Below are 27,263 nucleotides of genomic sequence, written 5' to 3' on the forward strand. Positions count from 1 at the left end.
TATGAAGTTGTATTTGTATTTTTACTTTTGAAGCTAAAACAATAGCTATAATTGCTCATTTAATTTTTAATATACTGGTGTATTGGTGATATGTAAATCTTCGTTTTTTATTATGTGAAATTGTACACAGGAAAATGCATAACATTGCTTTGGGCCTGAGGCACGAAGGTACATTGGCTTTGAAGGTAGGCCCTGAGGTAGAGAGAAAAGAAATGACACCAGTCTTGAATTTAAAAAAAAAAAAAAGCTTCATACAGAATCAGCATTTGATTATGAGGAAGTTGTGAGAGGAAAAGAGAAGAGGAAGATGGAGGCTGTAGAGTAGAATTTGCAGTTACGTAGATTTAGATGGTTAGAGCTGAAGGCGAAGGTTCTAGAGTAGAAGGTGAATGACCCCCTTCCTCAGCACTGTGTTACTCTATTAAAGGAAAGCCAGCACTGCTTGCTGCTACTAGAACTGAAGAAAGAAAAGTTCTGTCTTCAGGGCATTTACAAAAAATTGAACAGTTGTGTTCCTCTGTAGATATTTGGAGAATCGTTAGAACTCATTATATGAGTTAAGGTAACTGCTGACAGAATTTTTTAAAGTATTGCTTACCATGTAAACTCAAATGTCTATATCATGCCTCATTCTTTTTACATGTTAAGACAGATTCTGCTGATTAAATTCTGCCCCATATACTGTAGACACTGAACCATAAGCTTCAGATTGATTACAAAATGCTCTGACCCATGGACTTCTGTAAATTCATTATTTCCTTTTAAGAAGTGTGATGCTTACAGTGGATATCTCTGGTGGTTTTAAGAAATGTAAGCAGGCTTTTTGGAGGGATGCATTATTGAGTAGGAAAATGTCTTAAATTGATTTCCCGTAACTGTCGGCACTTTGAACTGCTCTTAGGTACCTGGTGCCATTACATCTTTGTGGTCAATAACTTTTTGTGTGTGTGGCTTACTTTACAAAATAAAAATGCTTCCTGTGTCTTGTTATTTTGGTATGCATATTTTATTTTTGATCCAACATAGTGCTAGGTACCTGGTAGATTTTCGGTAGAAAATTATTTTAAGAGCCAAAGATAACCAGCTTGGTCCAGTTATTCCAAGACCCACTCCCTGTATTCACTTCAGACTCAGCTTAAAAACCAACACTCGATAAGGTCTCTAAGACTACCCTCCCTAAACAGCAGTCCTGCATGGCTTCTCATACTGTGTGTTATTCTTCCTCACAGCACTTTCCTCCTACCATCTGATAACACTCTCATGGGAATGTACATGTCATAAAAGCAAGAATTTTATTTTGTTCATTGCTGTATTCACCCCGAGCCTAGCACATAGTAGGCACTCAAATGTTTTCTGAAGGTATATTGATCATTAGAAATTTCTGCCATTTGCTTGGCCCAGAGGGATATAAATACAAGTCAGAAATAGATTTAGCCATTGTGTGCACAAATAGCTATAGTGCAAAATGGGTTCAGATGATGTAAGAGAACTGCAGAGAAAACGCTGGGGTTGTTGAGCATTTTATTATGTCTAGCTGGCTCCTAAAGAAATGACATTTAAACTGGGTCTTATTTCAGACCAGAGAAACAGATAGGCAAAGGCCAAGAAACAAAGAAGAGTGGCAGGTGTAAGAAAAGGTGAAGTACTTGGTTTGGCTAGAACATACTAGTGAAGAACTAAGAAGTTAGTTCTTCTTCTTCGTGTGAAGTTCTTCTTAGTGAAGAACTAAGGTTAGATCCAGGTCAATGGAAAGCCTTAAAATCCAAGCTGAGTTTGGATTTTATCCCATTGGCTGTGAAAATTGGTTGTTTATTTTTTCCCTTCTTCAAAAGGCAGTTAAATGTCATAAGAATTGGACCTGCATAGAAAGAGACACTGAAGACCAAGACTGGAATTTTAATTTTAATTTTAATTATTACCAAGGAGTTTGCATTAGGCCAACACCACATAAATCGAAGGTAGGAATGACGACAGATTGGCAACAAATTGACTAATCAGATATGGAGAACACGGTAAATGAAAGAAGCTGAGAAGATTCTTCAGGTTTTGAACTTGTGGGAAGTAAGATGGTGTTGTCATTAAATACAGAAGTAAAGTACGTGAAGAAAGAGCAGATTTGAGAAAAATTAGTTTAATTCTGAACATGTTGCTTTGAGGTGCTAGCATTCAAGTGGAGGAAATGTGGTAGAGTAGATAGTTGGAAAAACTACCAAGGCCTAAGATTTGGGCATTGTTTGCTAAGTAGTTTTTAAAGCCCTGAGATGGCAAAGGAAGAGGAGAGAGTACACAGAGAAAGAACTGAAAATAGCAGAGAGCAGATTCTTGGGAAATACCGCTTAAGACGATGGGGGAGAAAAGCCAAGAAAGAACAAAAGGAAGTAGGAGAACCAAGAGAAGACAACACTGCAAAACCCAAGGCAAGATCATGTTCAGGAAGAAGTAAAATTCAAACCTGTTTGCTTCAGAAAGAGCTCTGGTATAACCTCAGAAGTGTGACACATTTTTTCTATCATCTCATTCATTATCCTGCTATACTGTTTAGTGTAGTTCTTCACACACATAGTAGGTTCTCAGTAATATAGTTTAAGGACTACTGCTTGACAGAATGTTATGTAGATGTAGATGTCTGAGCCTCAGGCTGCTGATTGTGCAGTCTAGGGTCCTGCGGAAGACTGGAAAGTAAATTCATTGGGATTAACTTGTGCTTTGCAGGGTTTCTTTCACGTTACCTATTTCATATTCCATTTGTGATATATTCTTGATCTTGTCTATTTTCTCTTTGGTAAATGGTAGAAATTCTATTAAACAATAATCAAAGGATCTCAAGGTGCTAGGAAGAAAACAGTTAATGGACTTTAAAGATTGGATAAGTGCTTTTTTTTTTTTTTGGACCGATTGTCACTCTGTCGCCCAGGCTGGAGTGCAGTGGCACGATCTCAGCTCACTGCAACCTCTGCCTCAGCCTCTTCAGTAGCTGGGATTAAAGGCATGCGCCACCATGCCCCACTAATTTTTGTATTTTTAGACTATTTAGAAATGGCCAGGCTAGTCTCAAACTCCTGACCTCAAGTGATCCATCTGCCTTGACCTCCCAAAATTTTGGGATTGCAGGCGTGAACCACCCCACCCGGCCAAAAAAACATTTCAGTAGCATTTTCGAACAAGTCATGGATATAAAGACTTGGATCATTTGGTGCGCATTTTATCCACGAAAGACAAAGATAGCACTGATGGTGACCTTCCAGTAGAGCATTAAAAAAGAAAAATCTGTTCCTAATAGAGGATTGTTAGGCAATCAGTAACTGATCACTATTTGACTTGAAATTTTATAGTACATTTATGCTGGGCACTGTGGCTCACGCCTGTAATCCCAGCACTTTGGGAAGCTGAGGCTGGCAGATCACGAGGTCAGGAGATCAAGACCATCCTGGCGAACACGGTGAAACCCCATCTCTGCTAAAAATACAAAAAAATTAGCTGGGCATGGTGGCGGGCACCTGTAGTCCTAGCTACTTGGGAGGCTGAGGCAGGAGAATGGCATGAACCTGGGAGGCGGAGCTTGCAGTGAGCCAAGATCACACCACTGCAGTCCAGCCCAGGCAACAGAGTGAGACTCCGTCTCAAAATAAGTAAATATAGTACATTTATATGACAAGAATAAACTTTTGAATACATAAATACAAATTATTGGGTCAAAGGAAAATAGACACGTATTCAGTAGCTTGTTTAGTGTAATAGTATCTATATCATCTGTATGCTGTTTCTGTGGCAATAGCATTAAAGAGAACAAAGGTAATCTGATCAAAGGACACATGGAAAAGTAGAGACTACATCTAGTATGTTAAATGGTACTGTGTGACTTTTTTTTTTTTTTTTTTTGAGATGGAGTTTCGCTCTGTCACCCAGGCTGGAGTGCAGTGACACAAACTCAGCTCACTGCAACCTCTGCCTCCCCGGTTCAAGGGATTCTCCTGCTGCAGCCCTCCCAAGTTGCTGAGATTACAGGTGCACACCACCATGCTCAGCTAATTTTTGTATTTTTTAGTAGAGACAGGATTTCGCCACGTTGGCCAGGCTGGTCTTGAACTCCTGACTGCAAGTGATCGCCTGCTTCGGCCTCCTATAGTGCTGGGATTACAGGCATGAGGCACCACTCTCAGCCTGTATGACATCTTTGTAATCATATCCATTAAACAGGTTGTGAGAACAAAATTAACTAATTGTTAACAGTACCATATGCACTTACGTAGAAATTTTTGTGTGGTTTGGATGTTAGCATCTCATTTTTGGTAAAGGAAGAGGAGTTTGGGTAAAATTTATCTCTTTAAGATCTGATTTAGTGAAAGAAAACATTTATTAGGTCTGGATACTTAAAAATTCTTTTTATTAAGACTTTATCTTTTATTTAGATATGTTATATGATGATAAATATACTTGATAAATACACCTGCAAAGCAGGAAATAATACATTGGTTTCCTAACATTTTTTTCTTTTGTGATAGAGTGATTATAGCAGTGCATAAGTTCTTACACTTATTTGTTGAATTCTCTTACCTGTCATCTTAAAAAAGTAAATTTGTCCATGTTCATGCTTAGCTATTAAGCTTTATTAATTCAAGATTAAAAGCTTTAAAATATATGACTAAATGTTTTCTCTTGTTTACTTCATAATGTCTATTTGAATGGAGGAGATAAAAGTGGAGGCAGTGAATGCAACAGTATTTCTTCATTGTATTTGTATCTTTCATATGATCTTAGAGCAAAAAGTTTCTAAAACCCTTCTTTAAATAAGGACAACAATATCACTGAATATGTAACATCCTCAACAGCACATTTCTTTTCTCTTCTCTACTTTTTTATATCCTTGAATAATACTGGCCAGAAAGAATATTTGAAGAAGTTCTTTCTAAATGTATTTTAATATTCATGTTAATTATACATCTTGTATGGTGAATTTGGTGCATTTAAAATATAATTGTATGTGTTTAATTATTGCATTCTGATCATTTGTAGGCGAAATCTAACCAAACTGTCCCTCATCTTCAGCCACATGCTGGCAGAACTAAAAGGAATCTTTCCAAGTGGACTCTTTCAGGGAGACACATTTCGGATTACTAAAGCAGATGCTGCAGAATTTTGGAGAAAAGCTTTTGGGGAAAAGTAAGTCTCAGAATAATGAGTTTGAACTATGAAAAACTAAAGCTTATGAGTTTTTTCTTTACTTTTTTACTAATGAAATATTTAAAATTTGGGAACTCTCTGAGAAAAGTAATATATGTGTACATATTTCCTAGCTTTGGTTAAATATTAAGTTTTTTCCCTGTTGTTTTGCAGATTAAATTGAAACCCATGCTCTTTGAATACTCTTCCCTTTCTCTCCCCTTCCATTGTGCTTTTTTTTTTTTTTTTTTTTTTTGAGACGGAGTCTTGCTCAGTTGCCCAGGCTGGAGTGCAGTGGTGTGATTTCTACTCACTGCAAGCTCTGTCTCCTGGGTTCACGCCATTCTCCTGCCTCAGCCTCCTGAGTCGCTGGGACTATAGGTGCTTGCCACCACGCCCGGCTAATTTTTTGCATTTTTAATAGAGACAAGGTTTCACTGTGTTAGCCAGGATGGTCTCGACTTCTGACCTCGTGATCCACCCGCCTCGGCCTCCCAAAGTGCTGGGATTACAGGCGTGAACCACCATGCCCAGCCCCATTCTGCTCTTAATGGACATGTACATTTCACATTATTTGCTATCAGCAGTGAACAATATCTAAGTTGTCTTCATATGCAAGAAATTGTCTTTATTTACATACATAGGAGTGGAATTGCTAAGTCTTGGGGTTTTACATCTTTTGCTTTGCTAAGTATTGTCCAATTTCTTTCCAAAATGGTGTACCAGTTCATATTTTACAGTAGCCCCACAATTTGGCTAACGCTGGCGATGTGAATTGATGTAATATTTTGCTTTATATTCCCTGATGAGAAGGGAGATTGAGCTTCTTCTCACCTTTATGGCCAGTCAAGATTCTTATTCTTACTTGCCTGTTCCTATTTCTGATTTACCCATTTTCTTATTGAGTGGTTTATCTTTCTCTTATTATAGGTTACTAGTTCTTTGTTAGTTACTTACATTACAAATATCTTCTCCCAGTCTGTGGCTTACCTTTTCCATTGTGCCGTATTGTCTATATATATATTATATGGGTTGATTTATGCATCAAGCTTGTATTTTTAAGTATAAATATAAATATCCTGGGTTTTGTCGTGTTATTTTTTTTTTTTTTTTTGAGACAGGATGTCACTCTGTTGCCCAGTCTGGTGTGCAGTGGTACAATCAATAATATCTAATTGCAGCCTCAAACTCTTGGACTCAAGCAGTTCTCCCAAGTAGCTGGGACTACACATGTGTGCTGCCAGGCCCAGCTAATTTGCAGAGACAGGATTTTGCTGTGTTACCCAGGCTGGTCTCGAGGTCCTGGCCTCAAATAATCCTTCCCCCTGGCCTCTCAAAGTACTAGGATTACAAGCATGAGCCACTGTGCTAGGCCCAAGTTTCTCTTTAAAGGCCTTCATTTTTGGCCAGGCACAGTGGCTTACTCCTGTAGTCCCAGCACTTTAGGAGGCCAAGGCAGGAGGATTGCTTGAGGCCAGAAGTTTGAGACTACTACCCTGGATGACATTACAAGACCCGGTCTTTATTTGTAAATTATTTTTTATTTTTCTTTTCTTTTTTTGCAGCAAGGTTTCACTTTGGTGCCCAAGCTATAGTGCAGTGGCACGATCTCACTTGCAACCTCTGCCTCCAAAGTTCAAGTGATTTTCCCACCTCAGCCTCCAGAGTAGCTGGAACTAATTAGTCCGGCTAATTTTGTTTGTTTGTTTGTTTTTGTAGAGACAGGGTTTCACCATATTGCCCAGGCTGGGCTCAAGCAATCTGCCCACTTTGGCCTCCCAAAGTGCTGGGCCTCCCAAAGGCATGCACCATGGCGCCTGGTCCCCTTCTTTCTGTTCTTAAAGAAGTTGACCTGTATATTGAATTAAGATAATTGATATTGGTATTGAGAGCTTAGTGTGGATCTCCTTCCTTTCCTTGATTATGGCGATGCCTGGAATTATCTCTGTTGTTTCACTTTGTGCCTCCTCTCCACCCCCACCCCAGGACAATAGTCCCTTGGAAGAGCTTTCGACAGGCTCTACATGAAGTGCATCCCATCAGTTCTGGGCTGGAGGCCATGGCTCTGAAATCCACTATTGATCTGACCTGCAATGATTATATTTCGGTTTTTGAATTTGACATCTTTACTCGACTCTTTCAGGTAGGGTACTAATTTTTTTAAAATAACATTTGGGGTTTTTGTCTGTATGAAAGTATTTTAATTCATTTTAGGAACTATGCCAAAAAAAAAAGATTAAAACTACCTCATATTAAAAATATGTGTACATGTGTGTATGTATATGTAGTGAAAATGACAGCTATACCACCTGCTTTCTTCTCCTCACATCTTTCCTTATTATTGAATATTATTCTTTTGTATCATTTTAATGTTTGTAGAATGGCCAGAATATGGATATATTAGTTTTCTGATATTGGATATTTGTGTATGTTTGCAACTTTTTCTCCTGTTTTATCGAAATTGACTGTTAATATTGAGATGTTTAGATGCTTCAAAAACAACTCCTTTCTTTTTCTCTAAAAATAATGCTTTCTCTGGTGTTGTCTGTGCCAATTTGCATACACATTTATTTGGAATTTATTAGTTGCACCTATAGGCCCTATCCTGGTTTTCAGTTTGTTGTTGTTCAACCCCACTACTGTTAATTAGAGCTGCTTTACAAATTCTAGAATTTTCATTTTGTATCGTTAAGTTTCTCCCTATAAGCATATATTCTTTTCTTCATAGCTTTTCAGAGTTTTTAAATCTCCTGGACACGTGTGTCTTCCCTTTGAGTGACGGTATAATTAAAAATTTCTGACAATGAATTGAGAGTTGGTGTTGTTTTTTTTTTGTTTTGTTTTGTTTTGTTTCTCATTGCCCTCTGAGTTGGTTGTACGTCTGACCTGAATAGTCTGTGATTGATCTCGTTTCTTTAGCCCTGGTCCTCTTTGCTCAGGAATTGGAACAGCCTCGCCGTAACTCATCCTGGCTACATGGCTTTTTTGACGTATGACGAAGTGAAAGCTCGGCTCCAGAAATTTATTCACAAACCTGGCAGGTCAGTGCAATGAAGCAAAGAGATTTATTCTTCTGAATTTTGTTGTCTTGAGACTTCTACTAGTATAGAAGAAACATGGCCTTGATTAGTTTCGCAATAGCCAAGATTCTGCAATAGGATTGATATCTGTTTATCAGACGTATTGACTTAATTCAGATACTATAATTTGATAAGTGTTTTCAGGCCACTTAAGAATTGAGTTTATGGCTGGGCACAGTGGCTCACACCTGTCATCCCAGCACTTTGGGAGGCCAAGGCGGGCGGATCACGAGGTCAGGAGTTTGAGACTAGCCTGGCCAAAGTGGTAAAACCCTGTCTCTACTAAAAATACAAAAATTATCCAGGTGTGGTGCGGGTGCCTGTAATCCCAGCTACTCAGGAGGCTGAGGCAGGAGAATCACTTGAACCTGGGAGGTGGAAGTTGCAGTGAGCTGAGATCACGCCATTGCACTCTAGCCTGGGCTACAAGAGCGAAACCCCATCTCAAAAACAACAAAAACAAAAAGGAATTGAGTTTATGTATCTTTTGCTTCTGGTGTGGAGTCATGGAAGAAGTTACTCTCTTTTTTAAAATATTTTCTTTTTTCTTGTCACTGACTTAAAGCTCAGAAGAAGTTATTCTTGGCTGGGTGTGGTGGCTCACGCCTATAATCCCAGCACTTTGGGAGGCCAAGGTGGTCAGATACTTGAGATCAGAAGTTCAAGACTGGCCTGGCCAACATGGCAAAACCCCATCTCTACTAAAAATACAAAAATTAGCCAGGCATGGTGGCACATGCTGTAGTCCCAGCTACTCGGGAGGCTGAGGCAGGAGAATCACTTGAACCCAGGAGGCGGAGGCTGCAGTGAGCTGAGATTGTGCCACTGCACTCCAGCCTGGGGGACAGAGCCAGACTCTGTCTTAAAAAAAAAAAAAGAAAGAAAGTTATTGTTATTCTTGACGATCCTTTTGATTTTTGTCTGTATCTTGCCTTGCCTTCCACGCTAATACCAGCATAATCTACTAAAGCTTCTGTTTATGTCTGTTCATAGTTATATCTTCCGGCTGAGCTGTACTCGTCTGGGTCAGTGGGCTATTGGGTATGTTACTGCTGATGGGAACATTCTCCAGACAATCCCTCACAATAAACCTCTCTTCCAAGCACTGATTGATGGCTTCAGGGAAGGCTTGTGAGTACCTACTGCATACCATCTGTTAGAGTCTAGGAACTTAGGGGCTGTACAACCTCATCATTAATGACTTTATGCCAGGTTTCTTAAACTGCAGACTAAGATTCAGGAAAATATTAATAGATGATATTGATTTGACCTTCAGGTCCTGGAAGCCTTTTGTTTTTCTTTTTTAGGGATTCCATGAGTGAAATTACTCTCTACCTACCGCTTCAGTTATTACCGTAAATAAACTTTATCTTTCTTTTTTCCAAATGTTAACTTATTTTCAAGCCTATGTTAGGTTTTAAAATATACCAATTAGCAGAAAATTTGACCAGTTATTTAGCCGGCATTCAAGTGATTCATGTTCCTAATGGCCATAGGCTTCAGTGGCCTTCATCTGCTTTCATCCTCACTTCACTTTTGTTCAGCAGCATTTCTTCAGGCCTTGGGCTTTTGTAACCTATGCTGCTATTCATAACTAAGTCCTTATTTATTCCAGAACTGCTATTCCTTTGAGAATTCAAATTAATTATCAGTTGGTAAACACTTAAAAATACTAACAGTTGACCAGATGGCAGAAAACTAGCTTGTATTTTAAAGTGATTAGGAAAATACATTTTATATTATACATTATCTTTTACTTACAATAGCATTGGGTCGGAAAGAAGTGCTGCCCCAAATGTCAGAACAGTTTGATGCTAGAAACTGCATCTCCCTGGTAGATGATCTCAGTAGCTTAATTTGCATCTTGTTACATTGCTTTTAAATTGATGTCTCTCATTTTCTTCAACCTGTAAATAAAGGTGTTTCAGGTCTTTGGTCAAAAGCAAATGCAGTTTAAATTAAGAATTTAAGCTGGGTGCAGTGGTTCACACCTGTGATCCCAGCACTTTGGGAGGCTGAGACAGGCAGATCACCTGAGGTCAGGAGTTCAAGACCAGCCTGGCCAACATGGCAAAACCCTGTCTGTACTAAAAGTACAAAAAGTTAGCCGGACGTGGTGGTAGGTGTCCGTAATTCCAGCTACTTGGGAGGCTGAGGCAGGAGAATCACTTGAATCCAGGAGGCGGAGGTTGCAGTGAGCCAAGATCACTCACTGCAACCTCAAAAAAAATAAAAAGAATCTGACACACACACACACACACACACACACACACACACACACACACGAATTTCTATCTGGTGGCCATCCATTGATTAAAAATGGGTGGGTAAACTGTGACCCATGGGCCACCTGTTTGTTCCCGGGTGAGCCAAGATAGTTTTTCCTAAGAGTCGTTTTGGAAAAAACAATCAGAGAAGAATATGTGACACAGACTAATGTGGCCTACAAATCCTAAATGATTTTCTATCTGGCCCTTTGCAGAAAAGCTTTGCTAACCAACCCCTTGATTAAAAGATAGAGCCTATGGCATTGTTACCTGGAGAAGGAATAACAGTTTTTGGAGAATATCTTTGAACTGTTCTGTGTTATTTATTTTTTTGAAGTATTATTTTTTGGAAGTATTTATTTTTTTGAAGTAAGATTTATCTTTATACTTACACCAAGTTGCCCTTTTAGAATGGAGAAACTCCCAGATTCCATTTGTCTGTATTAGCAAGCACTGGTAAATTGGCTTCAATAAAACCCAAGGTTGGTTACTCTTTACAGCTATTTGTTTCCTGATGGACGAAATCAGAATCCTGATCTGACTGGCTTATGTGAACCAACTCCCCAAGACCATATCAAAGTGACCCAGGTGAGTTTTGTTTCGCATTATAACCATATCACTGTACACAAGCTTTAGTATGTTCTTTATAGAACTGACAGCATAATTGAATTGATTGGAACACCATTGACTAGATTAGTGAATTTCAGCTGTTGACTAGATTACTGAATTTGTGTGTATGTGGTTTCACTTTAAACCCTGGAGCTTAAAATAGGACCCAGACTAGATGCTTTCTGGTTTAATAGAAAATAAACCACTGTTGTGACATTTTTATATAAACAAAATTTGTATAGGAAACAAGTCTTCACTTTTTCTGTTAACATTTATAATTGCAGTTATTTATTCAACTAATAGTCTCTTAATTTTTTTTAATAAAAGGAACAATATGAATTATACTGTGAGATGGGCTCCACATTCCAACTGTGTAAAATATGTGCTGAAAATGATAAGGATGTAAAGATTGAGCCCTGTGGACACCTCATGTGCACATCCTGTCTTACATCCTGGCAGGTATGGATCTAAACAGCGACATTTTTCAGCTGTGTAATCACCTTGGAAAATTCGGTATTATATAGCTTTTACTGATATAAGGGGTGGCCTGGCTTTTGGGGTTAGGTTTAAACTTTTACTTTTTTTTAATCTCTAGGAAATGTGTTTTCTAGTAGATTAATATTTTAAGTATTTTCAGATGCATCTGTTACTATCTTTTGCTTCTTCTGCAGGAATCAGAAGGTCAGGGCTGTCCTTTCTGCCGATGTGAAATTAAAGGTACTGAACCCATCGTGGTAGATCCGTTTGATCCTAGAGGGAGTGGCAGCCTGTTGAGGCAAGGAGCAGAGGGAGCTCCCTCCCCAAATTATGATGATGACGACGATGAACGAGCTGATGATACTCTCTTCATGATGAAGGAATTGGCTGGTGCCAAGGTAAGATGGCAGTTTAGGAGACTGGCAAAATCCATTATGAGTTGTGTTTTAAAGCCGTAAAACACTTAACGATATCCAAGCTACAATGATAGGTAGTATTAATAGCTAATGTTTATTGAGCATTTACTATATGACAGATACTGTGTTAAGCACTTTACTTGTTTTTTACTCATATAATCTTTACTACAACCCTATGAGTACATACTACTATTATCCTTATTTAACAGATGAAGAAACTGAGGCACAAAGAGGTTAAGGAATTTGCCAAAGATCACACAGCTAGTAGGTTGAAGCATCTGTGAGCTGCATCTGTGACCAAGCATTCCAGCTTAAGGCCCATGTTCTTACTGTCTGTATTTTAGGACTAAGACTTTATTCATATCTCTTGGTGGAGAATATGAGGGAGAAATAAAAGAACTGGACGCTCTTTTGCTAATGCAACTAGAATAAATTCTGTTCCCTTTTTTTTTATTTTAATGGAGTCTTGGCATTAGAAGGTTGGGGCTGGGCATGCCTATAGCTCACGCCTATAATCCCAGTACTTTGGGAGACTGAGGCTGGAGGATCAGTTGAGCCCAGTTTGAGGCCAGCCTTGGCAATATAGTGAGACCCTATCTCTACCCCCGACTCCAAAAAAAAAAAAAAAAAGCTGGGTATGGTGTTGTGCACCTGTAGTTCTAACTACTGGAGGATCAGTTGAGCCCAGCAATTTGACATAGCAAGACCGTATCTTTACCACCACTGCCCCCATGCTGCCCTAAAAAAAAAAAAATAGCTGGGCATGACGGTGTACATCTGTAGTTCTAACTAGTCTGGAGACTGAGATGGGAGGATTGCTTGATCCCAGGAATTCAAGGCGGGAGTGAGTTGTGATTGTACCACTGCACTCTAGGTTGGGTGACAGAGCGAGACCCTGTCTCATAAATAAATAGTAATTGTATACAATGTGTAGTGTGACTTCTGTAAAAAAAATTTTTTAAGCATATACATAGAAAAATTGGATGACTACATACCAAACTAATCACCGTTATTTCTTAGGATAGGAATTCAGAGCACTTAAATTCTGTGGAATATTTGAGTTTTTTACAGTTAATGCATATTACTTTTTCAAAATGTTTATTGTGCTAGATGGTTGAGTGCTATATGGGATAAGAAGTCTAAGACAAGGCTTTCAAGGAGCTAATCGTTTTATTTAGGAAGAGGGCATATGTGCAGGTGAAACACTTCAACACAAGGCAGACAGTGAACATTGTTCCAAATTGTTGGGTACACTATAAGTCAGATAGGAGTTTAGAGGAAAGAAGTAAAGGAACACACTTTCCCTAGCCATGTAGAAATGCAAACAGAAAAAAAACCAGCCTCATGTATTTTGTCATTTGGCCATTCCATAATTTATTTTGTCTTCCTTTTAATGAACATTCATATTGTTTGCAGGCTTACATATATTGGCCTGCTTTTACAAGTCTGTCTAGGCTAGCAGTGGGATTGCTGCATAAGGGAGTGTGTATTTCAACGGTGATAGAGGGGAGGGTTATAATTACCAGAGGGGCTTATGGGAATATCACAGTGATAATGGTATTTTGTTTTTTAGCTGGATGGTAGGTAAGTACATGGATGTTTTATTCCTTACATTATATATTTTGTATGAATAAAATAATTTGAGTGAAAATATTTAACTTTTGGATAGTTACTAAAGTTTATCCCCCTTTTTTGGTCTTGAAATCACTCTTGAAGATACGGAAAAGAATGAGAATGCCTGTTTCTTCACATCCTGGTAGATGTTGTTTTTTGTTTTATTTTGATTTGTTTTTAATATACTGAATCTACTTATAGTTGGTGAATGCACATGGAATTTTTTAAGGTTTAAAAGAATTGCTAAAAAACTTAACAAAAACATTGGTTCCTGCCTCTGCCCCTCCAGCACCTCTCTGTCTGCTCGTTCAGAGTTTTAATTCTTGAAACTGTTTACTGCCTCTGTGTTTCTTAACCATATGCTTATACTGCTTTTTCTGGATTCTTGATCTCTTCACCTCAGATATTGTGGGAGAGGGTTTAGGTCTCTTACTGTCTCCCTCCTCCCTACTCCATATCCTCCCACTACAGTTATTTGAATTTGGCTTAGTACTCAGTGTTTACCTGATTTCAGTCCTTACTGTGCCAAGTAACGTACTATACAGTAATTAGTTTTGCTTTCTTATACAACTTTCTGCTTTTCCTGGTATAATTATTTTTATTTTCTTAGTTTTCAGTTTGTACCTGTCACTACCAAATCATACCATACTCTCAGACATCCTCTCAATATAGTTCTGTGAAATAAAATCTGTTAGTATAGTAGTATGTGATACCGTGTACTGCTGTGTAGGAAATAGGAGTCATCTGTGTTCCACTCCAGTATGCTCCAGTTATTCTCTGTGCCACACTACTTGTCACCCTGAGGTGTCCCCTTGCCATCCTCATGGGACTTCATTGCCTCTCCTCTGTTGGAGTACCTTGGTTCCCGTATTTTCCTCTACTTCTTTGTTTATGTCCTTAAAGTAGCTTTCTGTGAAAGGGTGAGAGACTTTGGTATCTTAAAATGCCTTTATTCAACCCTCAAATGTGAATTGACTAGTTACAGAATTCTAGGTTGATAAATATTCTGCTCTAAATTGTTAAGGCTTCACTGACTTCTAGCTTCTAATGTATTTTTGCTTTTCAGTGCTTCCTTTCCCTCTGTCACCAAAAGCCTTTTTTTTTTTTTTTTTTTGAGACGGAGTCTTGCTCTGTCGCCCAGGCTGGAGTGCAGTGGTGCAATCTTGGCTCACTGCAACCTCTGCCTCCCGGGTTCATGCCATTCTCCTGCCTCAGCCTCCTGAGTAGCTGGGACTACAGGCGCCTGCCCCCAAGCCCGGCTAATTTTTTTGTATTTTTAGTAGAGACAGGGTTTCACCATGTTAGGCAGGATGGTCTTGATCTTCTGAACTCGTGATCCGCCTGCCTTGTCCTCCCAAAGTGCTGGGATTACAGGTGTGAGCCACTGCACCCGGCCTGCCAGAAGCTTTTAAGATATTTTCCTCGTCCTTGATTTGATAAAAAATGTAAGGGTATTTTTGGTTTGTTTGTTGTGGGTTTCTTTTCCTTCATTGAGCTAGGTATGTAATAAAACCCTTTCTATTTGGATGTTTATGTCCTTTAAGTCTTTAAGTCTTGGAAATGTTCGTATTTCTCTGATCATTTATTTCCCATTTATAAATTTTTAAAGGTTCCACCTTTTCTGGAACCTTATATGCTGCGATAAAATAATATTGCGGCTGGGTGCAGTGGCTCACGCCTATAATCCCAGCACTTTGGGAGGCTGAAGCGGGCAGATCACCTGAGATCAGAAGTTCCGTACCAGTCTGGCCAATATGGTGAAACCCTGTCTCTACTAAAAATACAAAAATTAGCCGGGCATGGTGGCGCATGCCTATAATCCCAGTTACTTGGGAGGCTGAGGCCGGAGAATGGCTTGAACCTGGGAGGTGGAGGTTGCAGTGAGCCGAGATCCCGCCATTGCACTCCAGCCTGGGCAACAAGAGTGAGACTCCATCTCAACAACAACAACAAAAAGAATATTGCAAGGATCCATTATGCTGTTGAGACATGAATTTAAAAATATGATTAGTTCAACCCTCTGTGCTTAAGGAATGAGAGAAAGATTGATGATGGGCAGAGAGGGCCTTCCAGAATGGGGAAAGGATTTGAAGAATGATACGGAAGTCGAAATAATCATAGCATGTGCAGTAAACACTGAAGAGATGAGCCTGAATAGAGCAGCGTTGACACTTGTTACGGAGTTGTGGGAAATACTTTTGGTTGCAGAGACCAGATTAGAAAGACCTGTGAAAGCCGGGCAGGAGGGTGAGATTTTGTAACAGGGCAAATTGGGAGTTACTGGTGGTTTTTGAGTTGGTGAGTGTTTAAGAATGGCTAAGCTGATAGTGGTAAGCAGAAGGATGTGGTGAGATAAACTACAAGTTGGGAAGTTCACTAGGTTGTTTTAATAAATCACGGCCAGCCACGGTGGCTCATGCCTGTAATCCCAGCACTTTGGGAGGCCAAGGCAAGGAGGATCATTTTAGTCCAGAGGTTTGAGACCACCCTGGGCAACATGACAAGACCCTGTCTACCCATGCCCCCCTGCCCAAAAAGAAAACAAAACAAAACCCACGTGTGGTGGTGCACACCTTGTCCCAGCTACTTGAGAGGCTGAGGCAGGAGGATGGCTTGAACCCAGGAGGTCAAGGCTGCAGTGCACCATGTTTGTGCCACTGCAGTCCAGCCTGGGCTACAGAGCAATACCCTGTCTCCCATAAATAAATAAGGTCTGGGGTTGGTAAGTAGAATGAGATGAAATATACAGATATGAGAATCTTTCAGGGAAAAATCAGCAGGATATAGCTACTGACAAAATAATTATGATGAAGTGAGAGGAGGCTTGACTAGTAACTTTGACTTTTGTCATTGAGCTGTTTAGCTGCTCATGCTGCATTGTCAGCTAATTGGGAGCCCGTTATCTTAAGCATGTGGATAAAACAGAGCTAAAGATGAGAGTTTTCTTTTCTGTCATCCACCACCCAACACTAATAACAGGACTAAATATGGCTGTTTCTTTGTCAGTGTTGCTTTGCTGTTGGGGAATTTAAATGCAGAGTAGCATTTTTTTTTTTTTAATGAATTACTGTATATTTCTTGACAGCTTACCTTGACAAGCTTATCAGCTATTCCTAAGCCTGCTATAGGCAGGGAAATGGAAAAGGTTATATATGTGTTCTTTCTTCTAATTTGGTACCTCATTTTTTAGAGCTCAAATTGACAGAAAATATTAATCCCTTTTAATTCTTTTTTTTTTTTTTTTTTTGAGACAGAGTCTCGCTGTGTCGCCCAGGCTGGAGTGCAGTGGCATGATCTCGGCTCACTGCAAGCTCCGCCTCCTGGGTTCATGCCATTCTCCTGCCTCAGCCTCCCGAGTAGCTGGGACTACAGGCGCCCGCCACCACGCCTGGCTAATTTTTTGTATTTTTAGTAGAGACGGGGTTTCACCGTGTTAGCCAAGATGGTCTGAATCTCCTGACCTCGTGATCTGCCTGCCTCGGCCTCCCAAAGTGCTTGGATGACAGGCATGAGCCACTGTGCCTGACCTTAATTCTTGAATTGAAATAATTTATTTGGAAGGACTCAAGATGCTTTTTAGTGATATTCTTGATCATTTTTCTTTACAAATTTCACCTTAAAAAAGTTTTTAGTTAAAAAAAATTTTTTAGGGGGATCTCACTGTCTTGACCAGGCTGGTCTTGAACTCCTGGCCTCAAGCAATCCTCCTGCCTCCCAAAATGCTAGGATTACAGGTGTGAGCCACTGTACCGACTCTCATCCTCTTTCATATCTTAGTAACCCATAGCGAATTCACCATCATTGATCTCTTTCTTTATTATGTCCCTTAAACATTGTTTTCCCAGGTACTTTGTTAAGAGATTAATATCTGCACCCCCACCACCGCCATCCTTTTTTTATTTTTGTCGAGACAGGCTCTTGCTCTGTTGCCCAGGCTGGAGTACAGTGGCATGATTATGGTTCACTGCAGTCTCAAACTCCTGGGCTCAAGTAATCTTCCTGCTTTAGCCTCCCAAATAGCTGTGTGCCCCCATGGCCGAGCTAATTTTGTGTTTTATTTTTTGTAGAGACGGGGTCTCATTATGTTGCCCATACTGGTCTCGAACTCCTGCCTCCCAAAATCTTAGTATTACAGATGTGGGCCACTATGCATGGCCTGCCCCTTTCTTCTTATATGGATTCCTATTTTTAATCTTGAAAACATTTTTTTCTTTCTCCAAAGATAAGGGGGTAGAAAACTGTAGTAATTTTTAAAATCGTAAGCTAGGAAACTTTTTGTAGCCTTGTCCTTTCCAGATAGATTACCTGTGGCTTGCCATGGGTATGGTGTTTCTGTGATTGAGAGTGCCCTCTTATGGTGACACAAAAATTATTCAGGAAGTCTAGAGTCTCTGGAAGTTTTTTAAGAGGGTGTGTGCGACCTCAAACCTAAGTCTGGCCCATTTGTAGTTGTAAGTGTTCCCATGGTATTTGCCATCCACAGCTTTAGGAGAGTTGAAAGATGCCATTTCCCCAAACGAGAGTAACCTGTTAAATTTTTTATGTACCCTAGGTGGAACGGCCGCCTTCTCCATTCTCCATGGCCCCACAAGCTTCCCTTCCCCCAGTGCCACCACGACTTGACCTTCTGCCGCAGCGAGTATGTGTTCCCTCAAGTGCTTCTGCTCTTGGAACTGCTTCTAAGGTAAAGCATTTTTCATTACTGCAGTTTTTGGATTCTTTGCTGTGTACTAGTGGGTTTTTATTGATTTGCTTTCACCCTGCTTCCACAGGCTGCTTCTGGCTCCCTTCATAAAGACAAACCATTGCCAGTACCTCCCACACTTCGAGATCTTCCACCACCACCGCCTCCAGACCGGCCTTATTCTGTTGGAGCGGAATCCCGACCTCAAAGACGCCCCTTGCCTTGTACACCAGGCGATTGTCCGTCCAGAGACAAACTGCCCCCTGTCCCCTCTAGCCGCCTTGGAGACTCATGGCTGCCCCGGCCAATCCCCAAAGTACCAGTATCTGCCCCAAGTTCCGGTGATCCCTGGACAGGAAGAGAATTAACCAACCGGCACTCACTTCCATTTTCATTGCCCTCACAAATGGAGCCCAGACCAGATGTGCCTAGGCTCGGAAGCACGTTCAGTCTGGATACCTCCATGGTGAGTCTTAATTTTGAAACTATCTAACCTGTTGAGAAATATAATGGGTCAGGCGCAGTGGCTCATGTCTGTAATCCCAGCACTTTGGGAGGCCAAGGTGGGCGGATCGCTTGAGCCGAGGATTTCGAGACCAGCCTGGGCAACAGGGTGAAACTCTGTCTCTACAAAAATTACAAAAGTTATCTGGATGTGGTGGCACGTGCCTGTAATTCCAGCTACTTGGGAGGCTGGGGTGGGAATATTGCTTGGGCCCAGGAGGCCAAGCTTTCAGTGAGCCGTGATTGCGCCACTGTGCTCCAGCCTAGGCAATAGAGTAAGACCCTGTCTTGAAAAAAAAGAAGAAAGAAAAAGAAATATGTGTGGATAGAAGTTTATGGGTTGAAATTTTGTGATAGATTTTATATGGAATTCAGAGATGCTGTAACATAATTCCTACCCTTAAGAAGTATGGCTGGGCGTGGTGGCTCACACCTGCAGTCACAGCACTTTAGGAGGCCGAGGCGGGTGGATCACCTGAGGTCAGGAGTTTGAGACCACCCTGGCTAACATGATGAAACCCCGTCTCTACTAAAAATACAAAAAATTAACTGGGCCTGGTGGCGGGTGTCTGTAATTCCAGCTACTCAGGAGGCTGAGGCAGGAGAATCACTTGAACCGGGAGGCCGAGGTTGCAGTGAGCTGAGATCAGGTGATTGCACTCCAGCCTGGGCAACAAGAGTGAAACTTTGTCTCAAAAAAAAAAAAAAAAAAAAAAAAGCGTGTATGTTCGTAGACCAGATGAGGCAGTTTGTAAATATTGCAGTAAATGTCCTTTTATAAATGCCATTTGTAATCTAACTAGAAGACACTTAAGTTTTAGAGAAATACGAGGTTATTCCCAGATAGGGCAATCATGAGGACTTTATAGAAGGAGTGGCATCTGAATCTGAAGTATTTCTTTGGAAAGTGGATACGGTTTTCAGATTGATAACAGCCACAGTGACAGAAATGCTTAAGGTGTATTGTGGAATGATGATTAGGTTATTTAGAGCAGAAATTTTGTCAGTAGGAGAAAGCTGGAAAGGAACATCACACTAGATTACAGAGACTTGAATACCCTCTCCCAAAAGAATTTTAATTTATGTGGTAGGAAATGAAGAGCATTTGGTTATTGGTTCTTTGTCTAAATATGCAAGAAAGGGTCCAGAACTGGGAGGTGGGAGAGGAATATTTGATGTTTTGTTCATTTATGCACTCAAGAAAAAGTCTTGCCCTCATAAAGTTTATATTCTAATGGGAGGAAGATGGAATATAAGCATGTTAATTGAATAACATAGTATGTTCACAGTCACAAGTGCTATGGAGAAAAATAGCCCAAAGAAGGGTATAGAGAAAGCTGGCATAGGAGTGGGAAGTGTGTGAAGTTATAGAGTACAATTCTGAGCAGAAACCTGTAGCAGTAGGGAGGATGCGCCATGCTGATCCCAGGGGAGATTATTCCAGGATGAAGGAAAAAGCAAGTGAGTTTGGGAGAGACTGACGAATAACAAAGGGGTTTAATATAGCCAGTACTAAATGAGCAAGAGAGAGAATCATTGTTTATGAGCAGAGTGGGCAGCTAGATTAGGTCGAAGCCTTTCGAGAGCATGAAATAAAGACTTGTTAAGGCTTGAAAAGCAGTCAGTGGGTGGAAAAAAAGATAAGAAGTACCACACGTGTACCGCATGCGCATGAAAACGAAGCTTTTACCTGGCTGACTGTTGAATTTGAAATGAGCAGTTGATGGAAGCATCGGCAAGTAGGCAGTCAGAAATCTAAGGAGGTAGAATGGGACAAGTGAAGTTGAGAAATGTTGTGGCACTAAGTGAATGGCATCTCTTGGTTGCAGAGAAAGGGTAACACTCAGGTGGTACCTGTGGGGTGGACAGCCTAATTAGTGAGTGTGGATTAGGTTTGACTTTCTGGCAGCATGAATATAGAATGACCATTTTGAGTTTGGATACAGATATTTAAGATACTAATGGTATTTGTGTAGATAGCCAATTTACTCAAATCTTTTTAGAATTAAACCAAAAGTTCATTTCCCTGGTTCTTTGTAGATCTCCACCTCCCTAAACTTTATATTTGAAGGTTCTTCGGAGCCCTAAGGCCCCTAAGCATTTGGTCAGGTGTGATAACCCCTGGGCATGGCATTGAGAGTTACGTTTGTACCTGTTACTGTTATTTTGAAAAGGTTCAATAAGAGGAGAGGCTCAGCTGTGGTAAGAAAGTTGTTTTTCAACACTTTTCTTTACTTTCCAGAGTATGAATAGCAGCCCGTTAGTAGGTCCAGAGTGTGACCACCCCAAAATCAAACCTTCCTCATCTGCCAATGCCATTTATTCTCTGGCTGCCAGGTAAGTCTGCTAAAGCTATATTTTGTACAGTGGAGTTGGTACTTGTAAAAAGCTTACTTGCAGAAAATTTAGAAAACCCAGAAAAGTGTAAAAAAGAAAATAAAAATTAATCTCTGTTTGCACCATGTAGAAATGATTGTGTATATATATATATATATTTTTTTTTGAGACGGAGTCTTGCTCTGTCGCCCAGGCTGGAGTGCGGTGGCGCAATCTCGGCTCACTGCAAGCTCCGCCTCCCGGGTTCACGCCATTCTCCTCCTCAGCCTCTCCGACTAGCTGGGACTACAGGCGCCCGCCACCACGCCCGGCTAATTTTTTTTGTATTTTTAGTAGAGACGGGGTTTCACCGTGGTCTCGATCTCTTGACCTCCGTGATCCGTCCGCCTCGGCCTCCCAAAGTGCTGGAATTACAAGCGTGAGCCACCGTGCCCGGCCAGAAATAATTATATTTTATGTTTTAGAGTATTTCCTTCTTTTCCTTTTTCTGAATACATGTACCTAGATCTGTGTTGCTGGGGTCTGTCAATTTTATTAATATTTTCAAGGAAGTAATTTTGGATATCTGCCATCTGTTTCATTGCTCTGTGCTCTTTATTCTTCCAGCTTTCTTTAAGTTTAATTTGCTGTTTTTCTAGCTTTATGAAATGGATGCTATGTTGGTCTGCTCAGGCTGCCATGACAAAATACCACATATTGGGTGGTTTAAATAGCGGAAATTTATTTTCCCTCAGTTCTGGAGGCTGGAAGTCTGAGATCAGGGTGCCTGCATGGTGGCTTTCCGGTGAGGGCTCTCTTCCTGCGTCTCACTATGTCCTTACATGGCTATCCTCAGTGTTTGCACAGATAGAGAGAGAGAGAGAGAGAGCACGCACAAGCTCTACTGGATCTGGGTCCTCCTATCCCTACGACTTCATCCAACCTTAATTACATCCTTAGAGGCCCCATCTCCAAATACAGCCACCCCTCAGTATATATGCATGCAGGGGATTAGTTCCAAGACCCCAGCATATACCAGAACGCACATGGTCGGGTCCCACACTTGGCCCTGTGGAACCACAAATATGAAAAGTTGGCCCTTCCTGTATGTGGGCTCTAATGAATGCTGTATTTTTGAGCCAAACTTGGTTGCAATCAGGGAACCCAAGGATACAGAAGCCTGACTGTGTTTATTGATAAAAATCTGTGCGCACACTGAGAATAAGGGCTTCAACAGATGATTTTAGGGGGAACACAAACAGATGTTTTATGGTATTCCACCCATTTTGATATGTCATATTTTCATTAAATTCAAAATACATACTTTTTCTATTTGTGATTTCTTCTTTAATTTATAAGTTATTCATATGTTGCCTGATTTTCATACATTTGAAAATTTTCTAGTTATCCTTCTGTTACTGCTGGCTTTATTCCAATGTGGTCAGAAACCATACTGTCAACTAGTTTATGGTAAAATTTGGTAATTTGTATCACCCTCAGTTCCTAAGAATGTGTATTTTGCAGTTTTTGGGTTGTAGCATTCTATATAAGTTAATGAGGTCAAGTTTGTTAATTGTGTTAAATCTTCTATCTCCCTAGAATCTTTTTTTAAATCTCTCTGCTATTGGATAACTGAGAGGAGAATGTTAAATTCTCCACCTATGACTGTGGTTTTTTTCTTTTCCTTTTAGTTATATTTATTTGTGTTATCTGTATATTTAGCCTATGTAATTGGGGTACATAGAAATTTAGAATTTTTGATACTAAATAAGTTTTTATTATAATCAAATACCTCTTTTACTTTGTAGTTCTATTTCTTGCCTGCCTTAAGTCTGCTTTGCCATATATGAAAGTGGCTACATCACCTGTCTTTTAGTATTTGCATAACCTCTGTATTATACCATTTCACTCCATATATATATATATATAGATTTTTTTGTGTGTGATATGGAACGCTTGATGATTTGTGTGTCATCCTTGCGTAGAGGCCATGGTAATCGTCTCTGTATCGTTCCAGTTGTAGTGTATGAGCTGCTGAAGTGAGCACAACTCCTTCTATTATTTAATAGTTATCAAGAGATTCCATCATGCACTCTTGACTTATTAGTTTGTTTTATTTATTTATTTAGAGATAGGGTCTTGATCTGTTGCCCAGGTTGGAGTGCAAAGGCTCAATCTTAGCTCACTGCAGCCTCAATGTACTGGGCTCAAGAGATCCTCCCGCCTCAGTCTCCTGAGTAACTGGGACTCCAGGCATTCGCCACCGTGCCTGGCTAAGTTTTTTATTTTTATTTATTTTTTATTTTTTATTTTTTTTTTGAGACAGAGTCTCGCTGTCGCCCAGGCTGGAGTGCAGTGGCGCGATCTTGGCTCACTGCAGGCTCCGCCCCCGGGGGTTCACGCCATTCTCCTGCCTCAGCCTCCCGAGTAGCTGGGACCACAGATGCACACTACCACACTCAGCTAGTTTTTGCATTTTTTGTGGAAATGGGGTTTTGCCATGTTGCCCAGGCTGGTCTCGAACTTCTGGGCTCAAGTGGTTTGCCCGCCTTGGCCTCCCAGAGTGCAGGGATTATAGGCGGAAGCCACTGTGCCCAGCCCACTTTTAATTTTTTAAAAAGATACTTGGCCGGGCGCAGTGGCTCACACCTGTAATCTCAGCACTTTGGGAGGCCAAGGCGGGCGGATCACGTCAGGAGATTGAGACCATCCTGGCTAATGCGGTGAAACCCTGTCTCTACTAAAAATACAAAAAAATTAGCCAGGCATGGTGAGCGCCTGTAGTCCCAGCTACTCGGGAGGCTGAGGCAGGAGAACGGCGTCAACCCAGGAGGAGGAGCTTGCAGTGAGCCGAGATCTTGCCACTGCACTCCGGCCTGGGCGACAGAGTGAGATTCTGTCTCAAAAAAAAAAAAGAGATACTTTCACTGAATACAGCATCTGTTTTTGTTTTGTTTTGTATGTTTTGTTTTGAGATGGAGTCTTGCTCTGTCACCCAGGCTGGAGTCCAGTGGCATGATCTCGGCTCACTGCAACCTCCGCCTCCTGGGTTCAAGCAAATCTCCTGACTCAGCCTCCTAAGTAACTGGGATTACAGGCACACACCACCATGCCCAGCTAATTTTTTATTTTTTGGTAGTGACAGCGTTTCACCATGTTGGCCAGGCTGGTCTCAAACTCCTGACCTCAAGTGATCTGCCTGCCTCAGCCTCCCAAAGTGCTGGGATTTATAGGTCTGAGCCACTGCGCCTGGCCCAGAGTAGCATCTGAACTGAAGTTGTTTTCTTTCAGCAGTTTAAAAATATCATTCCACTCTCTTTTGGCTTCCATTGTTTCTGTTGAGAAATTAGCTGTCAGCCTTAATGTTACTCCTTTAAAGGTAATGTTTCTTGGCTGTGAGTGGTGGCTCACGCCTGTAATCCCAACACTTTGGGAAGCCAAGGCAGGATGATCACTTGAGTCTGGGAGTTTGAGACCAGTCTGGGCAACATAGTAAGACTCCCATCTTTACAAAAAATAAAAAATCAGCCAGGCATGGTGGCACACGCCTATAGTCCCAGCTACCGGGGAGGCTAAGGTTTGCTGGAGCCCAGGACTTTGGAGGCTGCTGTGAGTGGTGACGACACTACTTCACTCCAGCCTGGGTTACAGAGCAAGACCCCGTCTCAAAAAAAGAACATAAAATAAAACTGAAAAATAAATAAATAGGCCAGATAAATAGGCCAGGTGCAGTGGCTCATGCCTATAATCTCAGCATTTTGGGAGGCCGCGGCAAGCGGATTGCCTGAACTCCGGGATTTGAGATCAGCTTGAGCAACATGGCAAAACCCTATCTCTATGAAAAAGATACAAAAATGTAGCTGGGCGTGGTGGTGCACACCTGTGGTCCTAGCTGCTCAGGAGGCTGAAGTGGGCGGATCGCCTAAGCCCAGAAGGTCGAAGCTGTAGTGTGCCATGATTGTGCCACTGCACTCCAGGGTGGGCAACACAATGAGACCCTGTCTCAAAAAATAAAAATATATTTTTTAAAAAAAATGATAATGCTTATTTTCCTAGCTGCCTACAAAATGTTTCCCCTCCCTCTGGGTCCCAGCAGTTTTACTGTATCTTCCTTTGTGGTTTTCTTTGTATTTATCTTTTAATCCTTCATAAGTTTTCATAAGTTATTTTTTCTTTTTTTTCGAGACGGAGTCTCACTCTGTCCCCAGGCTGGAATGCAATGCTGCGATCTCAGCTCATTGCAACCTTTGCCTCCCAGGTTCAAGCAATTCTCCTACCTCAGCCAAGTAGCTGGGATTTTAGGCATGTGCCACCATGCCTGGCTAATTTTTGTATTTTTAGTAGAGATGGGGTTTCACCATTTTGGCCAGGCTGGTCTCGAACTCCTAATGTCAAGTGATCCACCTGCCTCTGCCTCCCAAAGTGCTAGGATTACAGGCATGAGCCACTGCACCCTGGCCTCCTTTTCTTTTTCAAACACTAACTAGAACCAAACCTTCGTAAGTTTGGTAAAGTTTATTTAGTTTGTGATATTTTTAATCAGTTTTAGGACATTGTCAGCCACTTTTCCTGAAAACAGACTGAATATTGCAGTCCCTCTTTGTCCTCTTCTGGGACTACCTTTTCCGGAATGTTAGACCTTTTCACTATGTCTCCGAGAGCTCTTATGCTGATGTCTTTTTTTTTTTTCCATTATTTTTTTCTTGGCATACTTTATTTTCTTTTTTTTCCTTTTCTTTTATTTTCTTTTTTTCTTTTCTTTTTTTGGCAGAGTCTCGCTCTGTTGCCCAGGCTGGAGTGCAGTGGCGCGATCTTGGCTCACTGCAAGCTCCGCCTCCTGGGTTTATGCCATTCTCCTCCCTCAGCCTCACGAGTAGCTGGGACTACAGGCGCCTGCCACCACGCCCGGGTAATTTTTTGTATTTTTTTAGTAGCGACGGGGTTTCACCATGTTAGCCAGGATGGTCTCGATCTCCTGACCTCATGATCCGTCCGCCTTGGCCTCCCAAAGTGCTGGGATTACAGGTGTGAGCCACCGCGCCCGGCCTCTTTTCTTTGATTTTTAAATTTATTCAGCCTCCCTAGTAACTGGGACTATAGGTGTGTGCCACCACACCTAGCTAATTTTTGTATTTTGTGTAGCTGTGGGGTTTTGCTGTGTTGCCCAGTTTTATTTTTCGATACAGATGCTCCTCAACTTAAGATGGGGTTATGTCCCTTGTAAGTTGAAAGTGCATTTTGACTTACAGTATTTTCGACTAGGTTTATCCAGATACTACTCCATTGTAAGTAGAGAAGTGTATTTAATGTTTATTACTTTTGCACCATTGTAAAGTTGAAAAATCGTAAGTTGGGGACTGTGTTGTATTTTTAAGTTCTAGTGTTTCCATGTGATTTTTTAAAATGTATCGATTCCATCCTTTTTTTCTTTTTTGAGACAGAGTCTCACTCTGTCGCCCAGGTTGGAGTGCAGTGGTGCAGTCTCGGCACTCTGCAACCTCTGTCTCCCAGGCTCAAGTGATTCTCCTGCCTCAGCCTCCTGAGTAGCTACGATTACAAGCATGTGCCACCACCACGTCTGGCTAATTTTTGTATATTTAGTAGAGACAGGGTTTCACCGTGTTGGCCAGGCTGGTCTTGAACTCCTGACCTCAAGTGATCCACCCACCTTTGCCTCCCAAAGGGCTGGGATTACAGATGTGAGCCATCGTGCCCATCCCATCTTTTTTTTTTACTGAGCACATAAATTATTATTTTAATGGCCGTATGTGACTCCAACTCTGTCCAGCTTGGCAAGACAGCCAAAATATCTATTTAGCTTTTCAATTGCTGCTTTCTGCTTGTTTTCTCAAAATCTAGCCCCATTCGTAAACAGTTTAGGGATTTGCAGTAGCTCTAGGGAAAATTGCCGGCATTTCAGGTATACTTCTCTGCTGTTCCCTCCTCTGTCCTTTTTGGCCCCTTATACCTTGGCTGTCATTATACCCCAAAATTCCTGTCTCTTCTTAGTCTGTTTTCTGTTGTTATAACAGAATACCTGAGATTAAGTAATCTATAAAGAAAAGAAGTTTAGGCCGGGTGCGGTGGCTCACGCCTGTAATCCCAGCACTTTGGGAGGCCGAGGCGGGCGGATCAC

General features: G+C 41.0%; 1 protein-coding gene and 1 non-coding gene across 5 annotated transcripts in view; one reads left to right on the forward strand and one right to left on the reverse strand.

Annotated features, from left to right (window-relative positions):
- The window catches only part of CBL (Cbl proto-oncogene), a 107,606-nt gene that overhangs the window by 65,464 nt on the left and 14,879 nt on the right, over positions 1–27,263 (forward strand). For all 4 annotated transcript variants that reach the window (XM_032167696.2, XM_058446264.1, XM_058446265.1 and 1 more), the window contains 10 exons: positions 5,014–5,160; positions 7,147–7,303; positions 8,080–8,201; positions 9,234–9,371; positions 11,008–11,095; positions 11,444–11,575; positions 11,788–11,991; positions 18,176–18,307; positions 18,396–18,773; positions 21,054–21,148. In XM_032167696.2, coding sequence (XP_032023587.1) covers positions 5,014–5,160; positions 7,147–7,303; positions 8,080–8,201; positions 9,234–9,371; positions 11,008–11,095; positions 11,444–11,575; positions 11,788–11,991; positions 18,176–18,307; positions 18,396–18,773; positions 21,054–21,148 — 1,593 coding nt within the window. The remainder of the gene's footprint in view (positions 1–5,013; positions 5,161–7,146; positions 7,304–8,079; positions 8,202–9,233; positions 9,372–11,007; positions 11,096–11,443; positions 11,576–11,787; positions 11,992–18,175; positions 18,308–18,395; positions 18,774–21,053; positions 21,149–27,263) is intronic.
- On the reverse strand, positions 23,069–23,174 carry LOC116477515 (U6 spliceosomal RNA). The gene has a single exon (XR_004250486.1). It is a non-coding gene; the product is annotated as a U6 spliceosomal RNA (small nuclear RNA).

This window comes from Hylobates moloch, unplaced genomic scaffold (genome assembly GCF_009828535.3).
Source record: "Hylobates moloch isolate HMO894 unplaced genomic scaffold, HMol_V3 SCAFFOLD_11, whole genome shotgun sequence".
Lineage (NCBI taxonomy): Eukaryota > Metazoa > Chordata > Mammalia > Primates > Hylobatidae > Hylobates > Hylobates moloch.